The sequence below is a fragment of the Caloenas nicobarica genome, chromosome Z, assembly GCF_036013445.1.
Source record: "Caloenas nicobarica isolate bCalNic1 chromosome Z, bCalNic1.hap1, whole genome shotgun sequence".
Classification (NCBI taxonomy): Eukaryota; Metazoa; Chordata; class Aves; order Columbiformes; family Columbidae; genus Caloenas; species Caloenas nicobarica.
The window spans coordinates 106255982-106265029 of NC_088284.1; the positions used below are offsets into that span (position 1 = coordinate 106255982).

Here is a 9048-nt window from a genome sequence, read left to right on the forward strand (position 1 = left end):
ACTTATGAGATAAAAAGGCAAGTTGCTGCTACAATGATCTCAGCTTAGATATTAATATTTTCATTGCAAAGTAGCAAGATGGTCATGCAGGGAGCATAAACCACACAGAACCTCAGGCCGCCTGCAGCTCAGGATCAGCCGTAGCCACCTGGAAGTCCCAATTGGTGCTGAGGCACAAACCCAGAGTTTGTAGGTCCAAGGCCACCTGCCCCCACTGACCAGGGACACCTCAGCAAACACAGCCCATGGCCATTTGGGCTGCTGTGGCATTGGGGTTTAGGGGTTGCTAAATGGTCTCTGGGTGGTGGACACATTCCCCTATAGAAGAGTCACTGTGGACCCCACTGTGCCCATGGATTTGCAGCTGGCAGGCACCTTCCTGGGAGTTGCTAATGGCAGAAATTAAGTAATAAGGCTTTTAAATTCATGCATTCTGTCAAACTGATAGAGGGGAAGAGGCAGGAGGTGAAGGGAAGAGCCCTGAGGGTTGTCCTCATTGCGGTGTGCCCTTCCCACCAGCGCTAGACATCTGTGACCCACCATTTCGGCCCAAGCTCTGTGGGGTGGGCGGGAGAACGGGCACTTTCCAGCTTGTGGAGGGCTGAAGCAGGAGGGCTGAGGTGGGGCAGCCTCACGCTGGCCTCAGTCGCGAGGCAGTGCGCAGATCTGGAAGGGCTTGGGGCAGCGCGTGAGGCTGAGCGTGAAGGCAAAGGTCAGCGCGGCCTCCGATGGTGCCTGGAAGGTGAACTTCTGCAGGAGGGCTGTGAAGAAGATGAAGAGCTCGGTTCTGGCGAGCTGCTCCCCAGGACAAGACCGCTTGCCTGGAAAAAAAGCAAAAATAACCTAACAGACTCTTAAGTGAGCTCGAACCACCTCTCACGCTCCTCGTGCACACAAGGCATTGCACAGGCTGCAAGAGCTTTTCTTTCTTGAAAGGTTAGGTGGCAATGTTCACCCACACATCTTGCAGAAACCTTCCCCAGAAGTTTACTGCTGAGCAAACTACAATGGCTGTTCGGATAGACGAAGACAGGAAACTCAGTGAAAAAAAACATTTCTGCAGCTTGCACAAGAGGAAAAAGCCTTATTTTTTCATCCTGTGATAACAAATTGATTTCCCTCCTGCTCTGAGCAGTCAGTATTAACTGTTACTGGGATTTTCACTGTGGGGATGGGCTGAAAGCCAGACAAGGAGCTGTACCCCCTATTCTGGAGGGGGTGTCTTGGGAAACAAAAAAAACATTGCGAAGAGGAAAACCATCTCCTCATCCATCATCCTACCTGCAGAGAAGGGCAGAAAAGCCTCCCGCCTCCTGTACTGGCCGTTTTCCAGGAAATGTTCAGGATTAAAGGTGTCTGGAGTCTCCCACACATTTTTGTCAAACATTATCGAAGTCAGGCTGGTCATCAGGGTGGTGCCCTGCAAGAGGTGGAGAAAACGAGCGATTACGTGATGCAAAAGAGCCGATGTGTTGTCAGACTAGTGTATTATTAGCTCTGTTCCACACAAAATGTAAACTACTTTTTTTTTAAGGGCAAAATGTTACTTCCTAAGGTATGTAATTAAATGAGGGTGAAGGCCATCAGATTGTTCACTTCTGTGCTTTTATAATTGCAGAACCTGTTACCTGGGTTGTATCAAATTCTACTTTTAAAAGATGATTTTTAATACTCTGTGGAATTAACAAACCCAAAATACCTTCCTATGTTTCTTGTCCCTCTATCCCCATAATGCCCGGAAGGCATCTTGTATAAAATTTAAGGGATAAGCCTTGTACAACTGAAAGCTATGACCAACGCTGTAGGATCTCATAATTCTCCTCCATAAGGAGGTGAGACCCATAACACCCCTACGGCGTCTGTCAGGAGACCTTGTATTTTCTACATAACTGTGGTATCTCCACAAAATCCTGCTGGTTAGTTCCCCTCCAGGTGAGATGTGGGACTTGGGCCATGAAGATCCTGCTCTGGTGGGACAAGGGAGAAGCTGGTGGTCTCCACGTACTTTGGGCACGTGGAAGCCGGCCAGGGTGGTGTCACTGGTGGACATCCTGGGCACCCCCAGTGGCACAACATTGCCCATCCGCAGGACCTCGCTCAGCACTGCGCTGGTGTACGGCATGTTCTCCTTGTCGGCCATGGTGGGCTGGCGGGACTGGCCGATCACCGAATCAATTTCGAGCTGCACTTTCTCTATGGAAAGAGAGAAATAAAAAGGCCTGTGCTCAAAATGTTCCCAGTAAGAAAACTGGGGCATAGGCATGTCCAACATGTGGTAAAGCTGGAAATAACTCTGTTTTCTGAGTTTCACTTATCTGGTTTTGGGCTTAATGAAGGACCCATCGTGGTCCTACCCTGAATGTGGGGGTACGTGGCCATGTAGAGCAGAGCCCAGCGGATGGCGGTTGCCGTTGTCTCCGTCCCAGTTAGGAAGAGGTCCAGGGTGGAACACAGCAAGTTTTCCTCATGAAAATACGAGTCGGTGTCATCCTTAAACTTGGGGAAGAAAAAATGGCCATGAAAACTCTTATTATGGAGGAGATGCTTTCAAGAACCCAATCCACAACTATCCATTCATAAGTCGTCCTGCTGCTATTAATGGTTTATCATCCACCACCCCTGGACTTGGAATTTCTACCCCTTACTTTCATTGAATTTCAAGCCCTGTGAAATGCTTTGAAAGACACCGTTTGCTATTGAGTGACTTTTGAAAGCAGGTAGCGTTTTTAAATGTGAAGTTTCACAATAGCAAACACACGCCTGCGAGCTCTCATAGAAACGTGAACACATTCCCTGAGAGCCCTCCTACGCCATGTGACAGAATGAGAAATTGAAGAGACAAAGTGTAAATACTTTCAAATGAAAACAAGATCTGTGTGTTTTCAAAGTGATCGGGCTCCTGTTGTTGCTAAAAGTTTGATGTGGAAGAGGTAGGGAGGAGAAGGCAACAGGGGAGACGCAGGCTCCTCTGACAAAACAGCTTTGAGTCTCATCTGCTCATTTCTTGGGTTAAGCTTTAGGTGACTGCAGATATTTCTCTCTTACTTTTTCTATTTCTTTCAGGTAACAGTCAATATAATCTCCTGCCTCGGACTGGTCCAAATCTTCTTTGTGCTTTGCGATCACTTCCTTCACAAAATATTCAAGTTTCTCCCAGTGCCTGAAGATTTTCCTAAAGGGTCCTGGTAGCCACCTCATGATCGAAGGAAAAGCATTATACAACTGGTGAGAAATCAGAGCAAAAGAGCATTTCTTGAATTAAAAAGAAAGCATGTGTCACAGTTGAGATGATAGTACAATTTATTAGCTCTGCTTGCTACTAGGAAAAAATCAGTTATGCTGCAAAGGCTGATTTAGTTACACTGATGTAAACAAGTACAAACAAGATAAGAATTGGCCAGATGTTTTCCGCTGATAAAGTTCTCTAATACTGGGTGGTCAAATCCGTCAAGTCATGTGAGGTAGCCGCCAGAGTCATAAATCAGTGTGGATGCAGAGGAGCCCCTTAGTGCTGGGGTCTGTGCGGGGGACAGACATCAGACGTGGCCCATGCTGTGTGCCCATGCAGAAGCTATGTGCAGTCTGTTCCCAAATCCACCTAACTGAAAAACATTATTTGAAAAACTAGTTGCAAAAGGGATGGGGGAAAAGAATGGAATTTTCACTGAAAGTGCTATTAATTGACTCTTTTTGTAGAAACATGGATATTTTAAAGGTTCTTCCCTTGCTCTTCGGTTACATCCGGCATAAGATTGGTTTTACAATACTGCGATGTTTTTTCTCCATGTGCCTCAATACTTTTAACTTCCTTCCTTGCTTTCCTGATGGATTTTGTGTATAAACCCAGTCTAATGTAAAACAGTACTCACAGTAACTTCCCTTATAACGTGACTCTTTTTCTACAGGGAAAAGCAAAACATCGGTGCCTTAGAAACTCCTGTTTCTGAGCTCTTACATGTAGCTGAAGCTAGAAAAGCATCCGACTGGCTTTACCTGGCCCCAGAAACTTCCGATGAGCAGCAGCGTTTCAGCCAGTGAGTGCAGCAATTCCTGGAAACGGTTGTCATGGTATTCGAAACGGTTCCCAAAAGTTATGGAACAGATGATGTTTGAAACAGCACTATTTATTTTGTAATGAGGATCAAATGGTTGTCCTGGAGGAAAGAAAATGAAAGACAAGTTTACTTTTTTTTTTCTGTAAAATATTGGTCAAAACCATATTCTCTGCCAGATCAACAGTTGTGAAGTTGGGGTGAGACCTTGTCTCTTTTTCACCCAGGGTGATGCTTCACCCCATGTCCTGGGGTCCCCACCACCCCCATCACCTCCGTCATCCTGCTGGAGGTTGGACGTTGTGTGGCACAACATCCTTTCTCCGAGGACATCCCCTCCCATCTCCAGCCAAGGCTACTGGCAGACACTGACATCAGCACAGAGCTGCCAAAGCAGGGTTTGAACTGTTTTCCAGGGAAAACAACCAGCAGGATGTCATGCCATGGCTGTCGGGTTTACATGCTCCAACAAGGTTTTGGTGCAAATTTCAGACATCAGTAGAGGGTCCCTCAAAGCTTGGCCTGGGGCAGGGAGCTCAGGACTAACACACTGCAGAAATGCCACTGCACTGGCCTTTAACTGTCCACCACAAAGAAATCAAGGAGAATGGGAGAGAGGGGAGAGGGTGAGGATTGCAAGTCTTTGCAGCCACCTATAAAATCCATCAATAGCTCATATACCCCATAGATGTGATGCATGTAGCTCCTGAAACAGCAAAGTGTGGTGCGACGTTTGTCACATGTGCATTCCTTGGGAGAGCTGTTGAGGAGACACCACCATCTCCTGGTGGATACTGAGGCAGCCTGGAGAGCTACATGCCATGGTATGAGAGACTAACGTCAGTAACGAACCCAGTCCAGCCCTGAGCAGCTGTCAGTACGCTGGGGAGCATCGCTTTGAAATGCAAGACACTCCACACTGCTGATCTCTCCTCTCTTCAATAAAGTAATTAAACTGGGCTGCTGCTCAGATACTAGAGTGATGGACATGATCACTATTTGTCATTACTAATGGGAAGAAAGGCACAAACCAGCAGCTTAATTAGTTTATTGATTAGGACTATAAAGGACTATAATCAATTGGCAACATGAAGTATTTGGCCTGTTCAGTGCAACGGCAATTAAAATGGAGCAAGTTCAGTATATAATTTCACGATTCCTATTTAGATCTTTCTTGTTTACTATATATAGCTCCATACAATTAGCTAAACCCCATCTGCTTCTATTTAAAGCTGAAGTGCAACATCACCCATGTACCAACATACAAATTATTCTTACTAATATCCCTCTGGCAGTTTTTAAAAGCTGGACCATAAAAGAGCGAGGCACACACTTCATCTGTGCACGATACAAAAGAAAAGCCTGACTAAACAAGTTTTAAAATACTTTTCAAAACAAAGGACAAGCAGAGGTTAACTCAGCCTCTGAGCATATATGCCTGAAGCAGGAGAGCTGCACTGATTCCTTCACGGAACACAGGAAAGACTTTCTTAGCCATATAAACATGCAAGTTTTAATAAACACCTAACATGTATTTGCTTAATATTAATAAGGAAGAATTAAAATAGTAGTCCTGAGGTCTAAAATAAGTGCTAAAAGGCGCAGTCTGGAAGTACAAGAGAGATTTGAGCAACTACGGAAATGTTTTGCTTGTTAGGAGCTGCGTCGGAGTTTTATTTCTCGTTGTACATTTAGCTGGAAGCTTTGGGCACGGTGCTTAACCACCCACCTTTCTCCTCCTCAATCGTCTCCACAAGGTACCGGCTCTCCTCTTGCACTTTTTCCTCAAAACTTACAGCGATGCTTTTCAGTGTTGCTAAAGTGAACTTTCTCTGTTGCCTCCATATATGCCCATTTGATGATATGAGCCCTGTAGGTGGAAAAAACAAGTGAACGAACCTCACTCTGTGTCACGTTGGAGTGACAAGATTTAGAAATGGCCACTCATCTTGAATAAAAACTGCAAATCAGAGCAAGCTCACCTCATAGTCATTGAAAAACTACAGCTTTGCCTAGGCATTAAAATTCAAGAGTAATTGGCTTATGCTAAAGATCTAGCTTTATGGATTTGCTTTAATCTGCTACTTTGTCACTTTGCGTGGGAAAACAAGGTGTAAGCCAAAATACTATAAGTACTATCACACTGTTGGCAGAGCTGCAGGCAGGAGCACCGTACCCTGTCTCTGGAGCTCTATGCAACTGGAAGAGAAAACGGACACATTAAAACCAAGGGGAAAACTCTTCAACGATCCCTGGGCAGCTTGCATTTATTCCTCCTCTTTCATCAAGATCTGACTTTGATCCCAACATCATCCCTAAAGCCCAGAGAGATTTAAATGTACACCTGTGAGATTATTAGACTGAATTAAGTTCCTGCCTTCTTCTGTGCAAACTTTTATGAGTGGAGTTACCAAGGGTTGAATTCAGCCTGTTTCTCTAATTCTAATTGTTATCACTGCAAATAGATGAAAAAAAATGGTACCAAAGTTTTGGGATCTGTGCTTACCAAAGCCTCTAAATATTTCTTGGAGAAGTGGAATATTTGGCCGATCTGCAAATATTTCAGCTTGGTGGACAAGAGCTTCTCTCACCATTTGGTACCCATTGATTACCACAAAAGTCAGACTTCCAAACTGCACGCTGAAGATGTTCCCATACCGACTGACAAGCTGAAAGAGAATTCATCACCCTCTGAGAACAGGAAGATAGAGATTTTCAAAACTCACCTGGACAAGACCTCAAGCAATGGCATTTAACTTTGAATTTAGTCCTGCTTGGAGCAAGAGGACCTAAGAAAAACCCAAGCCCAAGTCTGCAGGTCCCATCCAATCTAAACTATTCCATGAAGGCTGGAGATGGTGTAAAAAAAGCTAGAGAGCTGTGGTGGTACAGGAGAGGTGGTTTGCTTCTATTTGTTAGCAGGTATGACCTGGGTTTCACCAGGCAGCTGCATCAATTTAACTTGTAACAAGGACATTACTTGCTTCGTAAGTGATGGGCATCTGCTCCATCCCTTTTCTTTCCAGGAAGGGTACAAGAGGTGAAGGCACCACCTGGGTCACCATGCCCAGGCTCTTGCTGCTGAGGGCAAAGCACAACAAATAATCCCTTTCATCAATTTTGTGTCTAAAGTAGTGTGGTTTCTTGCTCCAGCTATCCCATTTACCAAGTGGCTCCAACTGCTGATGACTAGAAACCAACTTCTGATTTTAAGGCTGAATGCATTTCTGGCTAAATTACAGCCATTTTCCTTGCATGGACTTTGCTGGCATTAGTGTCTCCTGGGAATCATTCAACTCCCTGATGTGTAAGAGCAAAGGGTAACCACATCATCCCTTGGGCCTCACTCTGCCAAGGAGCTCAGGCCCCAGCCTTCCCCAAGGGCTCCCCTAGGGGACACCCGTACCTGTGCTCATGGCCTGCGAAACCCAGGGTAGATAGGCTGGTGTCAGCCTGCTAACTAAAAGCAGGGGATGAAGAGACACCAGAAAGGATATTCGCAATCAGCAAGTAAAAACTTTTCCTTCCACTTTGCCGGAGAAGCCTATTCAGCACTTATAAAATATCTTCCTTTGATTGTCTTTGGTGGCAGTTGAAGCTCTAGAAACCTTTCCATTGCAATCATTGCCTCTTTTTGTGACACAGAAGCCACAGAGATGGTTAAATCAGAGTCTTAAATATCCATTTCAGATATAATTGTGCAAATAGTTGGCCTCTGAGCAGAGACAATGACAATACCATTTCCAGAGGTGATGTTCACAGTCCAAATAGCTCGTTTCTCACATAGCAGTTGCCATCCCCGCCCCTGCCTGGCCCAGCTGCTCCAAACCCTTCCTGGGCTCCAGCAGAAAATGGTCACGGTCAGATGGGAAGAAACAAGAGGAACACGTAGGTCTTCCTCCATTACGAGCTTCTTTCCCATTGGACCTTTCTACTCCCATGGAATTCGAGGTGATAGGAAGAGCTAAAACCATGCATGGCCATCTGTCATACATGGTTATTGTACAGCTAGTTCTTCAAAGGCTGCTCTTGCTTTCCAGGTTAGGTGACAAAAGTCACTGAAGAGATAAAATATTGTTTGTAGGAGAAATGTCCATGGAGCTCTTACCTTCAGCAGTGCAAGGTGGAGGGGCTGCTTAAAGTCCACATAGGTTCCCATGAGAGGAAAGAGCTGTGGCCCTGGAGGGAAATTCCTGGGACGTCTCTTTTTCACAAGGTCAATAATCAAAAGAAACGTGACCAGAAGGACCAAGAGCATCCAGCCATTCAGCTTTTCCAAGAGAGAAACCAAATGAGGCCAAAACTGAAGCTCCATCTTGGCTGATGAACTCACGAACTTTCATCCAAGGAGGGGACTTGATGCTGGTGTTAATTTTGCTAAAGCAGGAATAAGAAGGAACTGGAAAGAAAACAAAAGAAGATAAAATGACAATAGCTTACTGGGGACAGGACTTGCCACGGGCGAGCTGCTTTCTCATGTAAGCTAGTGCTAGACCAGCTGCCGAATAACTAAGTTTAAACACCGGGACCTCCAAAAACCACCCCAAAACCTCAAATGTTTCGCCAAACAAAAGGAATCTTGCAAGCCTTTATCTTTACATTTCTGTGAACTCCCTAATTTTCACATGGAATAATATTCCTCCCTTCTGCCTGTAACAAGGAGCTCCTTTATACAGACACCTAGCTGGGATTACGAGCATTACACACAGTTGAGGTTAGGTGAAAGCAGCTTACTTGGCTAATTACATATGGTGGGCGTTGCATAATTTAAAAAACGGTAAGGCATCTGAGGTGATGGGCACCATCCGAGGGGCTGATCCTGTTAAGCACTAAGCATCATCTGTTAAGGGCTGGATGCTTCAGTGCCCATCAAAGCCTGGCTTTGCCAGTCATTAGGTGAAGTTCAAACAAGGGAAGCACTGCGAGAGCCCAGGGCTCTGCCCAGCCCCTTAAACGAGAGTTAAAGGAGCTTAATATCGAGAGTGAGAATGTAGGC

General features: G+C 45.3%; 1 protein-coding gene across 1 annotated transcript; it reads right to left on the reverse strand.

Moving 5' to 3' along the window:
* Positions 1-642: 642 nt before the first annotated feature.
* On the reverse strand, positions 643-8367 carry LOC136002155 (cytochrome P450 2J2-like). The gene is made up of 9 exons (XM_065656988.1): positions 8161-8367; positions 6559-6721; positions 5782-5922; positions 3994-4154; positions 3046-3222; positions 2355-2496; positions 2006-2193; positions 1282-1420; positions 643-821 (listed from the first exon to the last, which is right to left on the reverse strand). Exons 1-9 carry the CDS (start codon positions 8365-8367, stop codon positions 643-645), a joined length of 1497 nt encoding a protein of 498 aa, XP_065513060.1.
* Between the last annotated feature and the right edge of the window lie 681 nt (positions 8368-9048).

Excerpts from the sequence above, each read along its gene's own strand:
- LOC136002155 (XM_065656988.1), bottom strand. The coding sequence starts at position 8,367 with ATGGAGCTTCAGTTTTGGCCTCATTTGGTTTCTCTCTTGGAAAAGCTG. Across the intron at positions 4,155-5,781 it reads GACGATTGAGGAGGAGAAAG|GACAACCATTTGATCCTCAT; the intron begins GTGGGTGGTTAA and ends TCTTTCCTCCAG. Across the intron at positions 2,497-3,045 it reads ACCTGAAAGAAATAGAAAAA|TTTAAGGATGACACCGACTC; the intron begins GTAAGAGAGAAA and ends TTCTTCCCCAAG.